At 51.2% G+C, this 24,304-nt stretch overlaps 1 protein-coding gene across 1 annotated transcript; it reads left to right on the top strand.

Moving 5' to 3' along the window:
- The first annotated feature begins 1,047 nt into the window (after positions 1 to 1,047).
- Positions 1,048 to 24,168, top strand: LOC113898771. Its single transcript, XM_027552156.1, has 5 exons — positions 1,048 to 1,100; positions 1,804 to 1,896; positions 2,245 to 2,426; positions 3,564 to 3,814; positions 23,402 to 24,168. The coding sequence occupies exons 1-5, from the start codon at positions 1,048 to 1,050 to the stop codon at positions 23,954 to 23,956; spliced, it is 1,134 nt and encodes a 377-aa protein (XP_027407957.1). The 3' UTR covers positions 23,957 to 24,168.
- Positions 24,169 to 24,304: the final 136 nt, after the last annotated feature.

Genomic DNA, 24,304 nt, shown 5'->3' with positions numbered 1-24,304 from the left:
ACCCTCTGTGTTGGCCCAGGAAAGACAGTGGGCCTGGTTGTTTTTCTAGGGAATTAAGAGGCGACTAGAACCACGCCTGAAAATGCTGCAGCGGGCCTGACAGGCCTCTTTATTTAAAAACAAACATCCCATTGTTTGGTAGCTTTGGGGTTTGTTTTGCAAAATTAAACCTGGCAATGGAGATCAGATTTTTGTATCCCTTCACTTTTCATGAAAAAGACTCAAGAGAAAAGAAATGTATTATATTCTTAAATGGGCTTCCTTGGTACTTTAGACAGTAAAGGATTTGTTTGCAATGCAGGAGACCTGGGTTCTATTCCTGGGTCTGGAAATTCCCTTGGAGAAGGGAATGGCTACCCACTCCAGTATTTTTGCCTGGATTATTCCATGGACAGAGGAGCCTGGCGGGCTAAAGTCCATGGGGGTCACAAAGAGGCAGACACGACTGAGCAACTAACACACACATGTTCTTAAATACTCTTGGAAATAATGTGGAGGGTTTGATTTTTTTTTTTTTTTTTTTGAGTCATGAAAATAAGTCTTAAGTGGAGGCACCATTAAACTGTCTTTTTCCTTCCAGCTGAGTTAACAGCTCTTCTGTGTCATGGTTGAGCGATCTGTGTTCAGCCCTGGCTGCCCCTGGATCGTTAGGAACAAACAAAGCAGGAGACAACGTCTAGTGACTCAGATCCCCGGGGGGCCTGGGCGCCCGGCCGAAACTTCCTGGTGCTCGTAAGGTGTGGCCAGAGGTGGGAACCTCTCTAAAACTCGACTACCCAGACTCCACACGCCCAGCTCCCCAGGGAGTTATTTAAGCACCTCACTTACACCAGCAACTTAAAACCCACTCGTGTTTCATTTCCCTTCTCACCAGCATTTGTAGCGGAGAAACCTTGGGAACGCAGGCTGCAGAGCACCACCTTCACGGTGTAACTCGAATAGAAGGAGATGCAGAGTTTCGGTTCCCAGTACGCAAACCCGAGGAAGCGGTATTCTGGCTTTCGGCAATGCAGCAATGCTGAAACGTGTCCAAGGCAATAAACCCGCATGGCACTAAACCAGAGCCCCGTCACCTCCCGCTGGTTTGGGTTACGGACAGGGTGAGCCCTCAGAGTTTGCAGCCACAGGGTCCCAAGATATTAACAGGGAGTCCCTGCGTCAGGCAGGTGAGGTCCTTCCAGTCCCATTTACAAATTCAGTTCAGTTCAGTTCAGTTCATTTCAGTCGCTCAGTCGTGTCCGACTCTTTGCGACCCCATGAATCGCAGCACGCCAGGCCTCCCTGTCCATCACCATCTCACAGAATTTAGAGGGAGGCCCAGCAGTCCCTAACAGGCCAGAGGGTTAGACACGTTTGGGTCGGGATCAGACACACGTGGACTGATTCCTGTCCTTCTACGACTCAGCCACGTGAGCTTGGAGTTATGGGCCTAAGTCAGACTTAATGGCAGACTCTGGACACTGACCCCAGGGCTCCACCTTGCTGGGCCCTTTCATGCTTCCAGGACCCCCTCGCCCCCAGGTGGCTCACTGCCTCTGGGGGGTCTCACTGCTTCTGAGACCCTTTACCCCAGTCCCCGACCCCATCTAGCTCTCATTCCATTCAGTTCTACCACCATCATCTCAGGACACGCACACTCATGTTCTCCTTTCTGCGTGCTGACTGGGTCTGGGTCGTGTGCTGTGACATCCTGGGCTGTGCTCCACCGATACTCACCTGAGTCCCCACAGGTGACGCCCTGTGGACCCGCCTTCACGCAGTGTGACTGCAGCTGTGCCCACCCCCCACTGCTGCTCCCTGCAGACAGAAGCCTCCACCTCCGGGCAGCACAGAGCAGCGAGGTGGTCACAACATCGCCGCCTTCTTGCACGCCACCCTGGATTCATCGAGTTCAGCGTGAGCACATTTGCAGAAAAGCTTTCCTCCCATGGTCAGTGCGGTTGTGCTGGGGGACCCCCCGCAGCCCACAAGGTGTCCAGGTCACGTCAGCTGTAGGCCAGGCTGCCCCCTCCTCAGGGTCTCCCCGCCAGGGGCCTGGGACTGAAAGAGAACGGGGCAGAGGAAAGAACGGCGGAGCGACTTGGCGACGGCCCCGCAGGGCGCACCGGCCACATCCCAGCGCCTGACACCAGGGCTGGCTGGCGGCAGGCCCCCAGGGCAGGCCCGGGAGGACAATATGAAACCTGTGAGACAAAGGCGGCCTTCTGTCAGCCTCTTCCCTCCTGGCCTCTCCTCCACATGCAGAATACATGCCTGCCTCCCTGCCTCCAGGCTCCATGGCCAGGACTGCGGATCTGAGATCGCGGGGCCAGTGCTGATGGGCGGTGGGCTGGGGTGTTCCTTGAAAAGCTCCTGCCGCCTCTCCCATGGAAAGAGGTCCCAGGCCGTGGTGTCTGGCTTGTGTCTCAGCCTTCTGGAAGGATCTGGTAAGGAAGCTCCCAGGGGAGGGGAGCTCCAAACAGCGTGTTGATGCCGCCATATAGAGCTTTGCCCCATCTCAGCTCTTTCCCCGAAGACCGTGCTGTTGGATGTGAAATACTCATCTGACTGATTTCCACAGACTCTTACTTCCATAGATCAACCCATTGTGCGTACTAAGTCACTTCATCGTGTCTGACTCTTTGCGGCCCCCTGGACAGCAGCGCACCAGGCTCCTCTGTCCATGGGATTCTCCAGGCAAGGATACTGGAGTGGGTTTCCAGTTCCTTCTCCAGGGGATCTTCCTGGCCCAGGGATTGAACCCAGGTCTCCTGCATTGACAGGTGGATTCTTTACATTTAGTGCCACCTGCAAAGCCCTAGATCAGCCCATTAGTTTATACATTTTCTTTGCTTCTCAAGTTATCTGGGGTGAAGAATCAATTTTTTTTTCTATCTTCAATTTCAATGAAATTTTAAAAAGACCTGCAAAGTACACGGCAAATTTTTCTATTATTAATTCAACAGATGTAAGGTTTCTTTGACCCACGTTGTAGCCCAGATGGCTCTAGTGGTGAAGAGCCTGCCCACCCATGCAGGAGACGTAGGAGACCTGGGTTCGATCCCTGGGGCAGGAAGATCCCCTGGAGGAGGCAATGGCAACCCACTCCAGTATCCTTGCCTGGAGAATCCCATGGACACAGGAGCCTGGCGGGCTACAGTCCATGGGGTCACAGAGTCGGACACGACTGAGCGACTGAGCACACACGAAAATTTCCACTTTCAGTTTCCTAAGTGGCTTTTGAGTCCTTCCTACCGGCTTCTGTGCTCATCTCCCAGGGACCACCTTTGAGCATCATGGCTCTGAAGGGCCTTTGCCTCCTTGTGGGTTTGCGCAGTGCGTCAGGTTTAGAACCTTCTGGATGTGACTTTGCTTCTGACTAGGAGCCTGAACTCAGCTCCTGACAAGCTGACGGAGAGAATCTGTCCAGATGAGGGAGCTTGCATGGCACACGTCTTATCGGGCCTTTGCTTTGGGCCTCCCCGGGTCTCCGTCCGTAAGCCCATGCCGTTAATCTTCTCGGTTGCTTTCAGGCAAATGATGAGCTGTGCGCGCGCCCGGCCGTCCTTCCTGTCGCACTTCAGGTGGACAAGCGTGGGCTTGTCGAGTGCAACCCCAGAGGCACCGGCGGCCACCACGTCACCCCTCCCTTCGCAGGGTCCTCTTCCTTTTCTCTGACTCTGCTTCGGAGAGTGCTTCCTTAGCTTCGGGAAGAGGCTGTAATCTAACTCATCGTCTGTTTGCTCTGAAAACCAGCGTGGACGTGCAGAGGCCGACTGGATCACCGTCAGTAACCGTGCTGCCAGTCCGAGAAGCCAGCCCGGCCTCTGAAGCGGTGAGTGCCACCCCGCTGGTGGACGCAGGTCAGGTTTCCCTGGCTTTCTGTCAGGCTGTGTCCTTCCACCTTTCCTCTCCGTAATGACAGTCATCGAGCACATATGTATTGAGCGCCTTTTGGTTCCAAACAAGGCTGCGTTAGTGAGACTCTTGGTCGGAAAAAGTAGAAACCAATTCTGAATAACTTTGCAAAAAAAAATAAAGGGAATGGATGGGAGGGATGGTCAGCAGCTCACAGAGCTGATGCGTCTAGAGAGCAGCTGAGGGAAAGCGGGCAGGATGGAGGAGACCAGGGGTGAAGCCACAGGCGGGGACCGTCACCAAGGCCCACACGCCCCTGCTCCGCTGGCCCGGCGCCCCGATGCGCCCAGCCCTCAGGATCTGAACACGAGCTCTCCTGTGGGCAAATGCAGGTCCCAAGCTTGGCTGACGCTGCCAGGACCTGGCATTTGAGTAGAAGGTGGCGGGGGCTTCCACGAGCAGGTGAGTGTGGACAGTGACCAACTGGGGGTCTTTGCAAGCGTCTCCCTCTGGGACTGCACTCTGGTGAGTCAGGGGGCCTCGTGTGTCCTGCAAAGAGAACGGACGCCCCTCCTCCAGGCCAGGGAGGCCCGATCTCCACGACACTGACGGTGTAGGGTGGGCTGTTCTCGGTGGCGCCGGGTGGGCTGGCTGCCCGTGCACTGGGGGACGTCGAGGAGCACCTCTGGCCTCTATTCACTGAGTGCACGAGCCGCCCCTCCTCAGGAATGACGACCGATAGGCAACAGTATCTGCCCCTCCTGACCGTGACCCCCATCAGAGGTTTTGTTAAAGTTCCCCAGCCCATGTCAGAGCCCTTGGAGCAGAAACCCCGGGACCTGAGGTTAGAGTTTGCTTTTTAAAGTCTTCCCCGATGGTTTTATGCACGTTAGAGCTTGAGTGACGTGGATATGGGAGCTTTGTAAGTGGTGGCAGGGGAGGGTGGTTAGGTTTCCCTTCTAGAGAGGTCGCTCTGACAGGCAGAGGAGTTTAGAAAGTCCGGGATGGAGAGGATGAACCTGCAATGAAGACCGAGGTAGACGTGGAGCAGAGAGACCAGATGTGAACCCTCGGGGGTGAGTCTCAGAAGACGCACTGTGGGTGCAGGGACACGTGCCCGAGCACCCCTAGATTCCTGATTTGGAGGATGGTGTGACAGTGCCCAAGATTGGGAAAGTCAGGGTGACTCCCAGGAGAAGAGAAGGAGCTCAGAGTAGGACCCGTGGGGCTCCCGGGGCTGACGGGAGCCCCTGATGGAGGCCAGTGTGGAGACGGGGTGTGGTGCCGTCAGCAGCCTGGGGGTCACCGCAGAAGGAACAAGAGGGCAGAGCAGAGCCCTGACAAGCCAGCGGCATGTGGGCAAGGGGAGGACCCGGGAGACAGATGGAGGGCAGAGGCCAGGGAGACGGGAGGAGGAGCAAGGGGAGCTGAGGGAGACCGCAGGAGTGGACCCCCGGCCGGGTGCCAGGATGAGGTGATGGACAAGGGCCAGGGGTCTCATACTCTGTGGATAAGAAGTGGCCTTTGCAAGAGTGATTTTGGTAGAGTCATGAGAGTAGAAATCAGATCACAGCAGCGATAAGTAAGGGGCGAGACAGTGAAGGAGGAGAATGCCGTCTTGGGAGGGAACAAGATGGTTGACAGCACTCCCCGGGGGCTGAGAGGCAAAGGAGGATTTCCGTTTGTCCTTAAAGCTTTTGCCATGTCGCAGGCACACATTCTACCTCACGGACGTAAGCCCATGTACTTTGGCCAGTTTTGATATATGTTGCATCTGCAAAACCATCGCCACGATCAAAACGGTGGCTGTGTCCTCAGCCTCAAATCTCTGGTTTCTCCTGGGAAGTCCTCCCCCCATCCTCCCCCGCCCTCCCCTCTCACCCCAAAGCAACCACTGACGGGCTTTTCATCACGATCGATTAGTTTGCGTTTTCCAGAATTCTATCTGAGTGGAATCCAAGCTGTTGGCTGTGACGTATAAGGTTACTATAAACACACACGTGCACAGACGTTCCTACACTTTCTTCTGGGTAAATACCTAGGCTTGGAAAGGGGATTCAAATCGTAAACTATGATTAACTTTTTAAGAAACCAACGTGGTGGCACGTTTCACGTCCTCACCGGTTGGAGGCCGAGCTCTGTACCCCAGCCCACACTTGGAGTGGCCCCCTTTTCAAGTTTAGCTGTTCTCTTCGGCCTCTGGTAGCATCTCATCCTGATTTTGACTTGAGCAACATGTTTGTTTACCAACCCTGGATCTTCTCTGCTGGGGTGTCTATTCACATCTTTTGCCCATTAAAAAATGTTGTTTCTGGTGATTTTCCTCATTCTAATCTTAAAGGGTCCCTGCACTCACTCTGCGTGTGTGCGTGTGTGTGTGTATGTGTGTGTGTGTGTTTGCAACCTCTCCAGGCAAGAATACAGGCAATATGCTCCAGGCAATTCTCCAGGCAATTCTCCAGGCAGTACTCCAGGCAAAATTCTGCAGGCAAGAATACTGGAGTGGACTGCCAAGCCCTCCTCCAGGGCATCTTCCCAACTCAGGGATCAGAGCCCTGTCTCCTGGGTACCCTGCATTGTCAGGCGGGTTCTTTACCGTTAGTGCCACCTGGGAAGGCCCACTCACTCACTGGAAAGGGATCAAATATTTAATGAGGAGAAATTGTGAAAGGCTTAAGAAATGCTAGGCTTACACAGACACTGCCAGGAATGTGGTTTTCTTAAACAGTGTCCTTTGTCTTCGGTGTTTTTGCCCCTGTGAATGTGTCTTGTTTCTTCAATGACTGAAAGATCAAAATGCAGACACCACAGCGTGAAGCAGCAGCAGGATCCGATAGAAATCCTGAATCCACTTCTCAAGGAAACCGCGTTGCAGCGCCGGGTCCCCTGGGTGCCTCTGTGGCCTTTCTCTCCTTTCATCTGCTTCATCACCAGCGAGGGGGCAGCCCAGCCCCCAGTCCGCGGCCCAATCCCGTGCGGAGGTTCAGGCTGTCTCCAAGGGAACCGGGCCCGTCTTCCTGTTGCTCCACCACCCGCTCCGAGTCCCGAGTCCTGTAAGCGCATCTCTCATGTAACAGGAAAAAACGCAAGAGGGGAGCTTTGCCTGCTGATGAGAAGAAATCACTCGGCCTGGCGGGGGCTTCCCATCGGGCTCCCTCCTCCCCCGCTACTGTGGGCGTCAGGGACCCGCGGTGCACGGAGCCCCCCAGACAGCAGGTTCACAGGCCCAGCAGCGGGGAGTGACAGGATGCTACAAACGTGGAGGCGGTGAGAGCAGGTTGCCATGACAACACAGGTGAAGGCCCAGTCGGCACAGGGCCAGCCTGGTTTCTGTCTGCTTGTGGGCAGAGCATCCCTTCTGGTTGGAGGGTCATGCGAGCCTCTCCCAACCCCCCAGCCTCACTGTGACCTGCAGAGGAAAGGAGCTTCACACTGGGGTTGTGTGTGTCCAAATCAGAAACGTGTGATGCCACGGTGCTCGCCCTTAGTATGTGAAATGCAATCTCTTCTCTTCTACCACATTTATAGTATACAGAGTATGTTGCATTATTTTCTCTTCTGTTCCATAAAAAATGATCCACTAAACTGAATGCATGACCCTAGCGGTTGCAGACTTGAGGTTTAGAAAAGTGCCCAGATTAATGGATAAACTTTCAGGCGCTTTCCTAAATGTGGTCAGAGGTTTACTTGCTTCCTTTCCTCTTTGAGGCAGAAAGAAACTGAGGCACAGATTCACAGACTTTCCTTGTGGGGTCCCAGCTAAGCGGGCAGGGTCTGGGCAGCCAGGTCAGGGTCCTCCCCGATGTCCATGGCCTCCTGGCTCAGGCAGGGAAGGGGTGTCTCCAGTTGCAAAGGAGAAGTTTGTTTTTTAGCCACTTTTAGCTGGGAAAGACTGATGGTAGGAGGAGAAGGCGGCGACAGAGGATGAGACAGTTGGATGGCATCACCAACTCAATGGACATAAGTCTGAGCAAGCTCCGGGAGTTGGTGATGGACAGGGAAGCATGGTGTGCTGCAGTCCATGGGGTCGCAAAGAGTTGGATATGACTGAGCCACTGAACAGCAAACAGCACTGAAATACAGTGGACTTTATGGGGGCTCTAACTGGTATACAAAGGCACTAGAGTATAATTTCTTTCTTTTCTTTAAAAAATGTTTTTCAGGGATAAAAGTCCATATTCTTGGTATTTCCAAATCTCCCAAAGCAATTCATCTGAAGTTTAGAATATTTTCTGGGAAGGTGTCCTCCGATTTGTAACATACATTGTCAACACATTTTCCTCTAGAAATGCATTTCAATTTGTCTTTATTTTTGTTTCAACATTGAGTTTATTCAATTTAAATTTCTCTTTTTAGATTTTATTCTACCTGCTTCTGAGTCATAGTTATTTGACGCCATAGTAAATCAGTAGGGCCCCAGAATCATTAGTATAATTACTTACTGAAAAAATAAGACTCTGTCACGAAGCATGAAAGTATGAGAATTTTCACAGGAGTGTAGTATTTATTTCAAATTGCACAAAGCTGGTTCTGTGCTTGCCTCTCCTTTTTCTAGCGTGCCGTTCTTTTTTTCCCTTCCGTCTTTCCTTGCCTCACTTAATCTCCTTTTCCCTCTCATTTATCCTTGAGTCTGTGTGATTGTCTGTTTTGAAATGTCAGCAATCTTTCTCTTTAGTCATTTACACTCTGGGCCAGTTAAATATCCAGGCCATTCACCTTTCTGTCTGTTCCGTCCTCACCCTCATCACCTTCACAGCAACGGGGTCTAAGCTGCTCAGAGAATGTGGGCTGACTCAGCACAGGCAGGAATCCTGATAAAATATGAGACCACAGCATCATTTATGAAGCTTCCCTCCAAAGTGAAAACATAACAGTTCCTGGAGACTAGCAAGGGCATGCTGGGTTTGGATGTGACAAATGATGGATAATAATGCCATCTTTCTTCAGGAAAACAAGGCTTCCTGAGCGTGTGGGGAGCAGCGGCAGTGGGCGGTGATCTCACTTCTAGGGGTGCGTTGGACAGGGACAGGGACAAGAGAGGCGACCAGCTCCCAGGCCAGCTACTGAGCCACACTGAGCACCATCAGGAAGGTAGCATAGCACCTGCCTAAAACAGAGAAATCTCACCATGAGTCATCGGCATTTAATGCAGAATTAGCAGACCTGCTGTGAAAGTGAAAGTCGCTCAGTCATGTCTGACTCTTTGTGACCCCCATGGAGTATACAGTCCATGGAATTCTTCAGGCCAGAATACTGGAGTGGGTAGCCTTTCCTTTCTCCAGGGGATCAACCTAACCCAGGTCTCCTGCATTGCAGGAGGATTCTTTACCAGCTGAGCCACAAGGGAAGCCCAAGAATACTGGAGTAGGTAGCCTTTCCCTTCTCCAGGGGATCATCCCAATAAAGGAGTAGAACTGGGGTCTCCTGCATTGCAGGAGGATTCTTTGCCAACTGAGCCATCCCACGGTGTAATGGTGAGCACTCTGGACCCCGAATCCAGCCGTGAAAGGCCAGCTCATCATAGTCCTTCAGAAGCAGAGACCAAGGAACCCAAGTGCAGACTGCTTGAGTGCAAGAGCCTAGGAGCCACCCGGAGCCCCTCTGCACGGAGGAGTCAAAGTCCCTCCTGCCCCTGTCCTCTTGCACAGACAGCTGCCACCTCCTCCCCCCCCCCCGCCCCCACCCCCGCCCCCGCCTGGTTTTAAGAGCAGGCTGTGGGACAGAAACTGGATCTGCACCTTGGGGTGACAGCCTGTCCTTCACGGCACCAAGTACCTGGGCTGCACGGTTCCCTCGGGGGAGCACCATGTCCCCTAGATTCCCCATGCTGGCAACTGACTTTGCGAATGTTTTGGAAACTGAGACACTGGCATTTGCAGTTGCATAAACTCTCTTTCAAAGGCATAGTTCAATCTGTCAAACTCTCATCAGACAAGAAACTGGATCTTGGAGCTCTGGACTTGTGCTACCATGGAAACCTCCAGAAATTTCAAGTTGGTGGCATCTCATTACCTCAGAATCCGTACCTGATGCTGAACAGAAGAAAAGCAACGTGAGAGCTGAAATACCTGTGGGTTGCGACTTTTAAGAGTCACCAATGTATTTGTGCATGTTATGTAATCACTATTGTTAAAGAAAACCGTATTATTCCAGGAAATTAGCTCCAGCTCCTTAAAATTTACAAATTACACACTCAAATTTTTTCAAAATAGTTACAGAAAAAAAAGTATTTAATGCTCTGCCACACAGGAATCAGCATAATAGATTATAATGCTTTTGATAGCCATGACGTCAGTAAAGAATATTTTCTGTTGTGAAATACAGTTACTATGAAAACCTGAACGTTAGTTGGTAGGGGACGAAGCAGAAATGTTGAAAAGTTGAAACCTGGTTTGCTAGCAGTGAAATGAAGTTGCCGAAATCCAAGGAACCCGGACCCTGAGGGGTGTGTGAGAGTCTCCAGTTGGGGGGTGGGTGGCATCCGGTCTGCTGTCTGAGTGTGGTCTTCCTTCCTGTATAATCCGCGCTGTGGCAACATCAGTGGGTCAGAAAGAGAGCCTCGCCTGCAGGGAAGGGACGGGCAGGTGCCTGGTGGAAACACAGCTCCAGCACCATGGACAGGGGACACGCTCTTCTCTAGACATGAAGCTGACCCCGGTCAGGGGGCAGGTCAGGAGCTGCGGCGGGGTGGAGGGTGTGGATGGTGATAAAGGGTTAAAGAGGAGGGTAAGGCTGAAGCCAGGTGCCTAGCGCTCCTTTTCTCAGGCTTCTGCCGGGCACAGGGCTGTCACCGCGGGATGCAACCAGGGAAGAGTCTGACCACACAGTGGCCAGGGCACACGCGCACACACGCATGTGCACACACACACACACACATGTGCACACACACGCACACACATAATCGAGGATGGAGACTCGGCAGCATAACCCAGGCTGTGGGGTCCAGAAGGAGACCCTCCTCCGGCACGAGACAGCGGGTCAGGTTGCTCAGAACTGCCCGAGAGCTGCACTGGGGCTGGAGCTGGTCCCCCCTGGGGCGGGTCTTTGTTGACCTTTTGAACTGTGGTTTTCAAAAAAACTCCTGAGAGTCCGTTGGACTGCAAGGAGATCCAACCAGTCCGTCCTAAAGGAAATCAGTCTTGAATATTCATTGGAAGGACTGATGCTGAAGCTGAAGCTCCAATACTCTGGCCACCTGATGAGAAGAACTGACTCATTGGAAAAGACCCTGATGCTGGGAAAGATTGAGGGCAGGAGGAGAAGGGGACGACAGAGGACGAGATGGTTGCATGGCATCACCAACTTGATGGACGTGAGTTTGAGTAAACTCCAGGAGTTGGTGATGGACAGGGAGGCCTCGAGCGCTGCAGTCCATGGGGTCACCAAGAGTCAGACATGACTGAGTGACCGAACTGAACTGAACTTGATGACCTTTCAGGAATTCCTTGGGTTGGCCAACCTCGCACGAGAAGCTTGAGATCTGCCGCCGTGAAAGTATTTGCAGCACAGAAGGGAGCCAAGGCCACGAGGCGGCACACAGCTGGAAAAGGCTGTTGAGGGGAGCGGGTATAAAACGAGGGACATGCAGCTCCTCTGTCACCGCCTGAAGCAGCTGGAAGACTTGCTTCCCAAAGGTGCTGGCCGCCCGGGCCGCTCTGGCATCTCCTGCACCCCCACTCCTTGGACGGTCACTCTCACATGGAGGGTGTTCTGCCAATTTGCACAGTTGTGCCAATGCACCCAGGGAGATGCCCAGAGCCCAATGACAAACACAGGTGGGGGCTGTTAATCAGGCTGGCAGGTACCGGGTGGTCCTGGCGAGGCCGCACCTGAGGGCCGTGCCCGGAGCCCGAGTGCTGGAGCTGGGGGGGCTCTTCTGCCGCGGCCACCACGCGCGTCCGGCCTTCCGGGTATCTGGGCTCCAAGGGGACAGAGGGGCCACACTGATGGGGCTGCAGTTTCCTTCATTTGTGACCTTAGTATTATTACTATTTTTCCTCAGAATTTGACAGTGTGGGTTTCTCTTTTCTTCAACTAACTGCATTCATAGCACTAACTCTCACGTCAAAAGTTGACACAGAATATTCTATGGTTTTTAAAAGTAGTTTTTCCCGCAATGAAACAGGTAACACACCTGAATGTCAGACATGGGTAATACATCAGCTTGCTGTAACAAAGCGGCACAGGGTGGGTGTCTTAAACACCAGAACTTCATTGTCTCATACTGGAGGCCAGAGAGTGTGGTTAAGGCTTGGGGAGGGCTGGTTCCTGCCTTGGCGCTGCCCCCAGCCCCCAGCGATGGAGGTGATTCTTGGGCTTCCTGGGCTGTAGGTGCATCTGCCCGAGTCTGTCTTCACCTTCACAGCGTTCTCCTTCTCCTGTGTGTGTGTGTCTGTGGCTGAGTTTCTCCTGTTTATACAGACACTAATCATGTGTGATCTGGGGCCCACCCTGCTCCAGTATGATCTTGTCTCAACTGTGTCTCCAACCACCATCTTTCCAAGTGAAGTCACATTCTAGGCACTGGGCTTAAGACATCAACCCACAGATTTTTAGTAAAGGTGATGCAACCCGCCAGCGTTGCAGTCAGTAGTAGCTGCCACTTTTCCTTCTTAGACTTGAGCCTCTTTTTAGCATAGTGTGTACCCAGAACTCAGATTTCCAAAGGTTAATTCTGTTGTCAGCAGCAGGCTCTGTGAGCGTTGTGAAGATAAAGACGTGAATTCCACAGCGCCGCGCTCATGCGGACTTTAGTCCTATTTTGACAAGATCGCCGAGTTCTGATGAAACAGCAGGAAGTAACGTTTGGGGTCAACGTGACGGTGGTCTCTCTCTGTCCGCCTCTATGAGCTCATTCGCAACATTGATGCTTGTGAAATAGAGGGTCTGAGCCTATCTGTGCTTTAATCACGTGTGACACTTCCTGAAAGTGAAGGTGTCAGCCACTCAGTCGTGTCCGACTCTTTGTGACCCTGTGGACTGCAGCCCGCCAGGCTCCTCTGCCCATGGGATTCTCCAGGCAAGAATCCTGGAGTGGGGTGCCATGCCCTCCTCCAGGGGATCTTCCTGACCCAGGGATTGAACCCAGGTCTCCTGACAGTTCATATCTGTTCCTGTTTCAAGATTTTCTTCCTCTGAGGCTCTCTTACTTCTGTTACCATAGCAAAGCCCAAAACTTTTTTAGGAAGATGTTTATTGAGACCTCATATACTTTAAATAATAGCTTTAAAAGCATCAAGAAGACTTGGATGTGAAAAGAGTTCAACTATTTTATTTCATGGTCGAGTTTAAACACATCTGTTTAAGATGCTCGACGTCCCCGGGTTACTTCAACAGGAAGCTGCTGCTTCTCACCTCTGATGGGGTTAGGATTTTCACGAGGGCGGCCGGGGCTCTCATCCACTTCCAGATTCTTCTCTCCTCTGAGCCGCGTAACACACGCTGGGCTCCAGGACCACGTACAGGTGCCTCCTGTGGGCCGGGCCGTGTTCTCAGGGCAGAGACGCAAGAGGTGAGCAAAACACGAGTCCTCGGCCTCTCGGGCCTCGGTCCTGCCACAGGGAGAGTCCTCGGCCTCGCGGGCCTCGGTTCTGCCGCAGGGAGAGTCCTCGGCCTCGCGGGCCTCGGTTCTGCTGCAGGGAGACAACGTGGAGCCAGAAGAGTCAGCCGTTGTTGTTTACTCACTCAGTCGTGTCTGACTCTCTGTGACCCCAGGGACCGTAGTCCGCCAGGCTCCTCTGTCCGTGGGATTTCCTAGGCAAGAATACTGCAGTAGATTGCCATTTCCTTCTCCAGGGCATCTTCCCGACCCAGGGATTGAAACCATGTCTCCTGTATCTCCTGAATTGCTGGTGGGTTCTTTACTGCTGAAGCACCAGGGAAATCACTTGTCAATACAAGTCAGGTCGAATCACGCACAAGTACATGACATACGTAGAGAGTTTGCCCTGATGTGATGAGCAGAGTGGAGGAAAATGAACCAGGGGTGCAGCCGAGCACCAGGGGCGGGGGAGGCCCAGCAAGAAGTGCGCTGGAGGGGGTGGGACGGGCCCGCGGTGCAGACATGGGCACAGACCTGCCTGGACGGAGCTCCCAGGGCAGCGGTTGCCAGGCTCCTGGGCCTGGGCGTAAGCTGGGGCCCTGGGGCACAGGTCACGTGGGCGGGGAACTTCCATGGCAACAAGCCTCAGGGAGAGGAGGTGACCGAGCCCTGTTCTGGAAGGGCACCCGGGGGGCAGCCTGGGGGCCAGCACGGTGGGAGCAGGCTCCCAAAGCCCCTCTGAAGCAACCAGCCCAGAAGCTCCCGGGTTTGTAAAGCACCCGCTGTTTGCAGCCTTGTGTAGGCAATGCGGGCAAGGGAACAACAAAGTCACTCTGACCAGGACAGGGCCTTGTCCCGTGGGAGGAGGACACACACATGTTTGCACACCCCCTGCAGGCACACACATGCACACGTGTACACACATCACACGCACACACGCACACGCACACACACATCACACACGTGTGCACACAGACACTTAGACAAGGTCAACATTGCCAACCTGGATGAGCTACAAGACCATTATGTGAGATCTGATAAGGGGTCGCACAACCAGTGATTACATTTCTCACGTTTGTGAAAAGTACAAACATCGGAAGGTGAGGCACAGAGAAGGAAACCACGTTATGTTTTCCACTCTTGACATAAAAGAGCATCCCAGCCACAACAAGCTGTCACCCCACAGTCACTCAAGTGGCTGTAACAAGAAAGGACAGATCGTAACGAGGACGTGGAGGAATCCAAGCCCTGTGCGTTACGGTGACAGGGTAAAACTGCGCAGCCACTTTGGAAAGTGGTTTACGGTTCCTTAAAAAGTTCAGCCTCGAATCACTGCATGACCCAGAAATTCCACTTCTAAGCACATACCTAAGATAATAGAAAATTTATGTTCACACAAAAACTTGTACATGATTTTCATAACAGCATTATTCATAAGAGTTAAGCAGTGAGAACAACCCTAATGTCCATCAAGTATTAACAGACATCAAAATCGGTCTCTCCATAACCATACCAGTTAGCCGTAAAAGGGAACTACGTTCTTATGTATCTGGTGCAGCACAGATGAAACTTGAAGATATTACGCTAAGTGAAAGGAGCCAGATGTCAAAGACTACATGTTGCGTGGTACTATTTGTCTGGAATGATTCTATTTGTGTGAAATATCCAGACTAGAGGTCTGCTGGGGTCCGAATCAGTCTGCCGGGGCTGCCCTAACAAAAGAGCACAGTCGGGGCAGGCGCTTAGACGTTTATTTCCACACAGCTCTACAGGCTGGCTCTGCAAGGTCAGGGTGCGGGCAGGTTTGGTTTCTCCTGAGGCCTCTCTCCTTGGCTTGCAGACACTCGCCCACCCCGCATGTCCTCACGTGGACTTTCTCTGTGTACCTGCACTCCTGGGTCCCTCTGTGTCCGAATCTCCTCTTCTTATACGGGCAGCCATCAGGTTGGGTCGTCTCACTTTAATGATGACCTCGTAAAGCCTCCATCTCCACATACAGTCACACTCTGAGGGGCCGAGGTCAGGACTCCAACATCAGGCACCTCTGTCCCCGGGATTCTCCAGGCGAGAACACTGGTATGGGTTGCCGTGCCCTCCCCCAGGGGATCTTCCTGACCCAGGGATCGAACCCCCATCTCTTACGTCTCCTGCATTGGCAAGCAGGTTCCTTAGCTCCAGAGCCACTTGAAGCTGATGGCCAGGCTCTTCCTCTGGGGCAGTGAAAACGGTCTGACGCTCATTCTGGTGATGGGCGCAGTACACTGAGAGACACTCAAGTGAACTCTTTAAGGGGGTGAGTTTCAGGACCTGTGAATTACATGCCTCAGTTAAAAAACAATCTTCTGCTAACCTCCAAAAGAGGCTAATGCAAGTGCCCAGTGGAAGAAACACATGAGAAATGAGGACGAAACGTAAGGAAGTGTTTCCTGTAGACGCAGGACCCCCGCGGACTGGTTTCCCAGTGCCTTTGAGTAGCCACCTGCTAAAGACTCCACGCTGTTGCCAGGCTCCGAATTCCAGGAAGGAGAAAATGCTGAGATGTAAAACAAAGGCTCTCGGTGGCTGAATTCCCCGGGCTGAGCCCTGGTGACTCACGCTTCTGCGGGCGGGTCCGGCCCGGAGCGGGCGCTGCTGTGCTGCGAAGACAGTCCCTCTGCAGCGTCCCCCGGCCTGGTCCTCTGAGCGTCTCGCGTCCACAGCTGCCTCGTGCAAAAGCCATCATTCCTGTTCCGCCCGCCCCCTGGGAGCCTGGGCGGGGGCTTTGCGGAGCCCCTTTCTGCTTGACGGAGCCCCGGGCCTTGGGGACGCAGGGCCGCCCACGGCGGCTGACGGCTGTCTCTGCCATCTGCCTGCTCATCCTTCAGCTGTGTGTTAGCACAAACCGAACACCGCAGGCTTCTCGCAGCATTGTAGGGAAGCACGTCTTGTGAAGTGCAGGAAAAAACAGGCTGAAAGGGGCCTTAGGGTAACAGGGATCTTCATCCACAGTTTGGTACGATTCTCCTCAGGTGCGCCTTAACAGGTCACGAATCTTGAAAGATCATGAGAAACGGCTAATGGAAAGAGCCCCCGCAACAGACATTTCATTCTGCTGAAGACAAAGGAAACACAGCTCGTCCTGCTGGAGGAGGCAGTAACTGCTTACGTCACAAGCCGACTCTGTGGCCTTTACTATCTCCCTATGTAACGCCCTCAGTTTCTGTGCGACACGGCCAGGCTGTTCTTGGTGGCAGAAAATATCCCTGTTGTGTGGATGCTAAAAGCCTATATTCTGGCAAAAGTAACACTTTTAAGAGTGTGAATTTGCAGTTTCTAACAAACCTTTCAGAAAAAGGTCATTTTACCTGAGCGCGTGTGAGAAATTCACGCAGCTCGTGGTCACCCACAGTCACAAAAGAGAACATGAGCTGAAATCAGCCAATAATGTGGAAAATCCAAGGACCTCGCCTATTCTGAACTCTTTCCCTGCCGGAGTCAAGATTGGCTCCAGGTAGGGGTGGCGGCTCCTTGGTCCCTGGCGCCCTCTGCAGGAGGAAAGGGGAAGTGACGAGGGTCAGCAGGACGTCTGGATGGCGCCAGTGAGCGGGCGTGCTAACAAAATCAGCTGTGAGTGCAGCTGCGGCCTGGGTAGCATCTGCACGCGTGATTTAAGGCTCGAGCAATTTCAGGTTGAGAAGCCTTCAACCAGAGAAGACATACAACACTTTCATAGGAAGACTTACCGACATAAAGAGACCAGTTCTCCCTGATTTTCAAAATATTTGTTGTTTGGTTGCTAATGGACTGCGGCACACCAGGCTCCTCTGTCCTCCACTATCTCCTGGAGCTTGCTCAAATTGACGTCCATTGACTCAGCAATGCCATCCAACCATCTCATCCTCTGCCGTCCCCTTCTCCTCCTGCCTTCAATCTTCCCCAGCATCAGGGTCTTTTCCAATGAGTCAGTTCTTCGCATCAGGTGGCCAAAGTGTTGGAGCTTCAGCTTCAGTCCTTCCAATGAATATTCAGGGTTTATTTCCTGTAGGATGGACTGGTTTGATCTCCTTGCTGTCCAAGGGACTCTTAAAGAGTCTTGTCAAGCACTGCAGTTCAAAATCATCTATTCTTTGGCACTCAGCCTTCTTTATGGTCCAACTTTCACATCCATACATGACTACTGGAAAAACAACAGCTCTGACTATATGGACCTTTGTCAGCAAAGAGATGTCTCTGCTTTTTAATATGCTGTCTAGGTTGGTCATACGTTTCCTTCCAAGGCACAAGTGTCTTTTAATTTCATGGCTGCAGTCACCATCTGCACTGATTTTGGAGCCCAGGAAAATGAAATTTTTCACTGCTTCCACTTTTTCCCCTTCTATTTGCAATGAGAAGATTGGACTGGATACTATGATATTAGTTTTTTGAATGTCAAGTTTTAAGCCAGCTTTTTCACTCTCCTCTTTCACTTTCATAAAGAGGCTCTTCAGTTCCTCTTCACTTTCTGCCATAAATGCGGTGTCATCTGCAAACTATAGGTTGTTATTTCTCCTAGAATCTTGATTTTGGCTGTGATTCATCCAGTCCAGCATTTCTCATGACGTACTCTGCATATAAGTTAAATAAGCAGGGTGACAATATACAGCCTTGACGTACTCCTTTCCCAATTTGGAACCAGTCTGTTGTTCCACGTCCAGTTCTAATTCTTACTTCCTGACCTGCATACAGATTTCTCAAAAGGCAGGTCAGGTGGTCTGGTATTCCCATCTCTTGAAGAATTTTCCAGTTTGTTGTGATTCAAACAGTCAAAGGCTTTGGCGTAGTCAATGAAGCAGTTCAGTTCAGTTAAATTGCTCAGTCGTGTCCAACTTTGCGATCATACTGAGTGAAGCAGAAGTAGATTCTTTTCTGGAACTCTCTTGCTTTTTCTATGAGCCAACAAATGTTGGCAATTTGATCTCTGGTTCCTTCCTCTGCCTTTTCCAAATCCATCTTGAACATCTGGAATTTCATGGTTCACGTACTGTTGAGGCCTGGCTTGAAGGATTTTGAGCATTACCTTGCTAGCATGTGAGATGAGTGCAATTGTGCGGTAGTTTGAACATTTTTGGCCTTTCTTTGGGATTGAAATAAAATCTGACCTTTTTCAATTCTGTGGCCACTGCTGTGTTTTCCCAATTTGCTGGCATATTGAATGTAGCACTTTAACAGCACCATCTTTTAGGATTTGAAATAGCTCAACTGGAATTCCGTCACCTCCACTAGCTTTGTTCGTAGTGATGCTTCCTAAGGCCCATTTGACTTCGCATTTCAGGATGTCTGGCTCTATGTGAGTGATCACACCATTGTGGTTTCTGGATCATGAAGTTCTTTTTTGTATAGTTCTGTGTATTCTTGCCACCTTTTCTTAATATCTTCTGCTTCTGTTAGGTCCATACCATTTCTGTCCTTTATTGAGCCCAACTTTGCATGAAATGTTCCCTTGGCATCTCTAATTTTCTTGAAGAGATCTCTAGTCTTTGCCATTGTATTGTTTCCAAATAAAGGCTATCAATTTTCTCCCTGGAGATAGATAAATTGATTATAAAAGTTTACATGAAAAATAAGTAGAATTTATAAGAATCAATAAGAAATGATACGAATCAATAAGAAAATCTTGACAAAGAAGAATTTAGGTGGGGGAAGGGGCTAGCCCTTCTAGGCATTACAACACGTGATAAAGTGTCTATAATTACAGCAAGGTAGTATTAGCACATCACTGGAACAGAACAGAAAATCAAGGAGTCAGCCCAAGAGCAGATGGAAATTTAGGGTGATAAGTGCATCCTCTTAGACCTTACTGGGAGAAACAATGGGCTTTTTACTGAATGACGTGGAGAATCGTGGACCGCCTCTGGGATTAGATCCATACCCTGTGCGGTCCCTAGGCTCATCCCAGAGCTTCAGAGATCTGTGAGCCAAACGCGAAACCACGGTGTCTGAAGAGGGGGTCGGTGGTGTGCCACGCTACCCTGGACCTCCACATGTGAGGTGCTAACTTCTGGGGCTGTTCCTACCGAGGAACCCACATGCTGTTCCCACCGCCACGAGCTGTGGGCCTGGGCGTCCATCACAGGAGCCACCTGCGTGGACTCTGCACGTGTCCATTTGCTGGGGCCCAGGCTGTGGGTCCACAAGGCGGTCCACGGCACTGGGCGTCCAGCATCCTAACTCTTCAGAGAGGAAGGGCCTTCACTGAGGTGAACTTCCTCAGAGGCGAGAGGATTAAACAGGACGTATATGCTGAGAACTACAATTCTAAAAGACACCTGCACCCCGGTGTTCATCACAGCACTATTTACAATAGCCAGGACACGGAAGCAACTTAGAAGTCCATCAACAAATGAATGGATAAAGAAGCTGTGGCACATATATACAACGGAATATTACTCAACCGTAAAAAGAACGAATTTGAGTTAGTTCTAGTGAGGTGGATGAATCTAGAGCCTATTATACAGAGTGAAGTAAGTCAGAAAGAGAGAGTATATTAATGCATATGCATGGAATTAAAAGATGCTTGCTCCTTGGAAGAAAAGCTATGACCAACCTGGACAGCATATTAAAAAGCAGACACCTTACCTTGCCAACAAAGGTCCATCTAGTCAAGGCTATGGTTTTTCTAGTAGTCATGTATGGATGTGAGAGTTGGACTACAAAGAAAGCTGAGCGCAGAAGAATTAATGCTTTTGAACTGTGGTGCTGGAGAAGACTCTTAAGACTCCCTTGGACTGCAAGATCAAACCAGTCCATCCTAAAGGAAATAAGTCCTGGATATTCATTGGAAGGACTGATTCTGAAGCTGAAGCTCCAAAACTTTGGCCAGCTAATGGGAGGAACTGACTCATTGGAAAAGACCCTGATGCTGGGAAACACTGAAGGTGGAAGGAGAAGGGGACGGCAGAGGATGAGATGGTTGGATGGCATCACTGACTCGATGGACGTGAGTTTGAGTAGTCTCCAGGAGTTGGTGACAAACAAGAAGCCTGGTGAGCTGCAGTCCATGGGGTCGAGGAGAGTCTGATGTGACTTAGTGATTGAACTTTAACTGTATGGAATTTATTTAGAAAAACGGTACGGATGAACCTATTTAGGGACGGAGTGGAGACACAGATGTAGAGAATGCACTGTGGACACAGCGGGGGTGGGAGAAAGTGGGATGAATGGAGAAAGCAGCAACCGCGTACATCCACGGAGAAGGCAAAGGCACCCCACTCCAGCGCTCTTGCCTGGACAATCCCATGCACGGAGGAGCCTGGAAAGCTGCAGTCCACGGCATCGAGAAGACTCAGACATGACTGAGCGACTTCACTTTCACTTTTCACTTTCATGCATTGGAGAAGGAAATGGCAACCCACTCCAGTGTTCTTGCCTGGAGAATCCCAGGGACGGGGGAGCCTGGTGGGCTGCCGTCTATGGTGTTGCAGAGTCGGACACGACTAAAGCAACTTAGCAGCAGCATCAGCAGCTGTACATACATGACCCTGTGTATAATAGATCGCTAGCGGGCAGCTGCTGTATATTAATAGCGCAAGGAGCCAAGCCTGCCACTCTGTGGTGACTGTGAGGGAATGGGGCGGGGAGAGAGGAGGGAGGCTCGAGAGCCAGGGGACACATGTGTAACGAAGGCTGACTCACACTGCCGTATGGAAGGCACCAACACAGCACTGGAAAAATTAAAACCAGAAGAGGCAAAAGCAGCAAGAATTTAAAGTGCAGTTACACCCTGGCTTCGATAACAGTGATGCTCGAGACAGGCGAGGTCTTGTGTGAGACGGCCCTGCTCTTCCGGGCGGGAGCGCTCCGGAGCGCGGTGGACGCCAGCCCACCGACCTCAGGAAACCTGTCTCCGTGTTGGAAAGGGAGTGTCTCCCCCGGTCCTGCCTCCTGCTTGCCCTGAGCAGCGGGTGATGGGGCCGCCCGTCCCCCACTGCTTTCCTCCCGCCTGCTCCCCGGGCCCAAATGTGTCCTTTTTCCAGGTTAGGTCAGGGAGATACCTGTGATTCTCAAAGAGGACCCTAAGTTACTCCTGGCAGTAGGTTATGTCCTGCATTATATCCTTCTTTTTTGGACTACTCGATTATCAAATAGCAAGACTGATGTTTCTGCCTGCTTATGGGTACCAGCCCTGTTTCTTTGTACTTAAAGCTTGTCCTGTAGAACTTTTCTGAACTGAAGAATCATCTACGGTATAAACTAAAAGGATAAGGACGTATTTCATTTTTTTTAAAAATCATAAAGTAATCAACTTTAGTTCTTAGTTCAGTTGCTCAGTCGTGTCCGACTCTTTGTGACCCCATGAATCGCAGCACGCCAGGCATCCCTGTCCATCACCAACTCCCAGAGTTCATCCAGACTCACAGCCATCGAGTCAGTGATGCCATCCAGACATCTCATGCTCTGTCGTCCCCTTCTCCTCCTGCCCCAAATCTCTCCCAGCATCAGAGTCTTTTCCAATGAGTCAACTCTTCACATGAGGTGGCCAAAGTACTGGAGTTTCAGCTTTAGCATCATTCCTTCCAAAGAAATCCCAGGTTTGATCTCCTTCAGAATGGACTGGTTGGATCTCCTTGCAGTCCAAGGGACTCTCAAGAGTCTTCTCCAACACCACAGTTCAAAAGCATCAGTTCTTCGGCGCTCAGCTTTCTTCACAGTCCAACTCTCACATCCATACATGACCACTGGAAAAACCATACCCTTGACTAAATGGACCTTTGTTGGCAAAGTAATGTCTCTGCTTTTGAATAGCCTATCTAGGTTGGTCATAACTTTCCTTCCAAGGAGTAAGCGTCTTTTAATTTCATGGCTGCAGTCACCATCAGCAGTGATTTTGGAGCCCAGAAAAATAAAGTCTGACACTGTTTCCACTGTTTCCCCATCTATTTCCCATGAAGTGATGAGACCGGATGCCATGATCTTAGTTTTCTGAATGTTGAGCTTTAAGCCAACTTTTTCACTTTCCACTTTCCCTTTCATCAAGAGGCTTTTTAGTTCCTCTTCACTTTCTGCCATAAGGGTGGTGTCATCTGCATAGCTGAGGTTATTGATATTTCTCCCGGCAATCTTGATTCCAGCTTGTGTTTCTTCCAGTCCAGTGTTTCTCATGATGTACTCTGCATACAAGTTAAATAAGCAGGGTGACAATATGCAGCCTTGACATACTCCTTTTCCTATTTGGAACCAGTCCGTTGTTCAATGTCCAGTTCTAACTGTTGCTTCCTGACCTGCATACAGATTTCTCAAGAGGCAGGTCAGGTGGTCTGGTATTCCCATCTCTTTCAGAATTTTCCACAGTTGATTGTGATCCACACAGTCAAAGGCTTTGGCATAGTCAATAAAGCAGAAATAGATGTTTTTCTGGAACTCTCTTGCTTTTCCCATGATCCAGTGGATGTTGGCAATTTGATCTCTGGTTCCTCTGCCTTTTCTAAAACCAGCTTGAATATCAGGAAGTTCACGGTTCACGTATTGCTGAAGCGTGTTGTGGAGAATTTTGAGCATTACTTTACTAGCATGTGAGATGAGTGCAATTGTGCGGTAGTTTGAGCATTCTTTGGCATTGCCTTTCTTTGGGATTGGAATGAAAACTGACCTTTTCCAGTCCCATGGCCACTGCTGAGTTTTCCAAATTTGTTGGCATACAGAGTGAAGCACTTTCACAGCATCATCTTTCAGGATTTGAAATAGCTCAAACGGAATTCCATCACCTCCACTAGCTTTGTTCGTAGTGATGCTTTCTAAGGCCCACTTGACTTCACATTCCAGGGTGTCTGGCTCTGGGTGAGTGATCACACCATCGTGATTACCTGGGTCGTGAGGATCTTTACTGATGTGTAATTTGCACACAGCAAACGTCCACCCGTCTCAAGTATGCTCGTGGATGTGGATGACTGTTGATGAATGTGAGACTCTGTGAGCCTTCACCCCAACTCTCTCCCCGGTGAGTCCCCGGTGCTGTGGGCCTTGTTTGAATGATCAGTTCCTTATTCTGTATCGGGATGTTTCTTTCAGTACGACCTTGAGCTGCACAAGGACAAGCGCAGACCAAGGGATGCTCTCTGGATGAAGATGCTCCAAGAGAAAATGAATACGCAGCAGAGGCAGAGGAAGACCCCCAGCCTCGGCTCTCAGCGGGACCTGGAGAGCCAGCGGAGAGAGGTACCTGTGGTCTGTCGCGTTTGCAGGACGGACCCACGTGCTGCCATTATTGAGCTTGGGGACTCGCCCTTCAGGCCTCAGGTTCGCAGCAGGTGCCTGGTCTTACTTCACCTCCTCTCGATCACACGCAAGCCCTTCCCGTCACGTCTTATCCAGACCATTTCCCAGGGGAGAGCTGGGCTGGAAGAGGTCAGGGAGCTGCCCCCAGGTGCAGCTGGGCAGTGGCAGAGCCGGGGTGTGCCCCAGGCCTCTGGCTACTCCTCACTGCCCTCGGCAAGATGTGCTCTCACCAGCTTTCCCCCCACCCACGACCCTTGCTGCCCGTTCCCCCACAGTCCGGGCCCACAGTCCAGGCCAGTTTTGAGCAGAGCTTGCCCAGGACTGGCTCCTTCCTATCTCTATCTCTGAATTCCTCCTCTGAGTTGCCGTCTCAAGCCTCTCCAGAGAGGCTGCCCGAACATCTCAGATGCGTTTCATATGCCTTCCCGACTCCAAGTTTCTTCCCAGTCGACGGCCTGCCTGACTGCAGGGGTCCTGGTCCTTCCCACCATCCCACCCTGTTCAGGAAGACTTCATCTGCTCTCAGCAGCTCCCAAACAACCTTCTCCCACACCCTTTATAATAATCCAACACAGTTCCTTTTTATTTTTTAGTCAGTTCAGTTCAGATGCTCAGTCCTGTCTGACTCTCTGCAACCCCATGGACTGCAGCATGCCAGGCCTCCCTGTCCTTCACTGTCTTCCAGAGCCTGCTCAA

Source organism: Bos indicus x Bos taurus, chromosome 9, assembly GCF_003369695.1.
Source record: "Bos indicus x Bos taurus breed Angus x Brahman F1 hybrid chromosome 9, Bos_hybrid_MaternalHap_v2.0, whole genome shotgun sequence".
Taxonomy (NCBI): Eukaryota; Metazoa; Chordata; class Mammalia; order Artiodactyla; family Bovidae; genus Bos; species Bos indicus x Bos taurus.
This window is presented reverse-complemented; position numbering and strand designations above follow the sequence as displayed.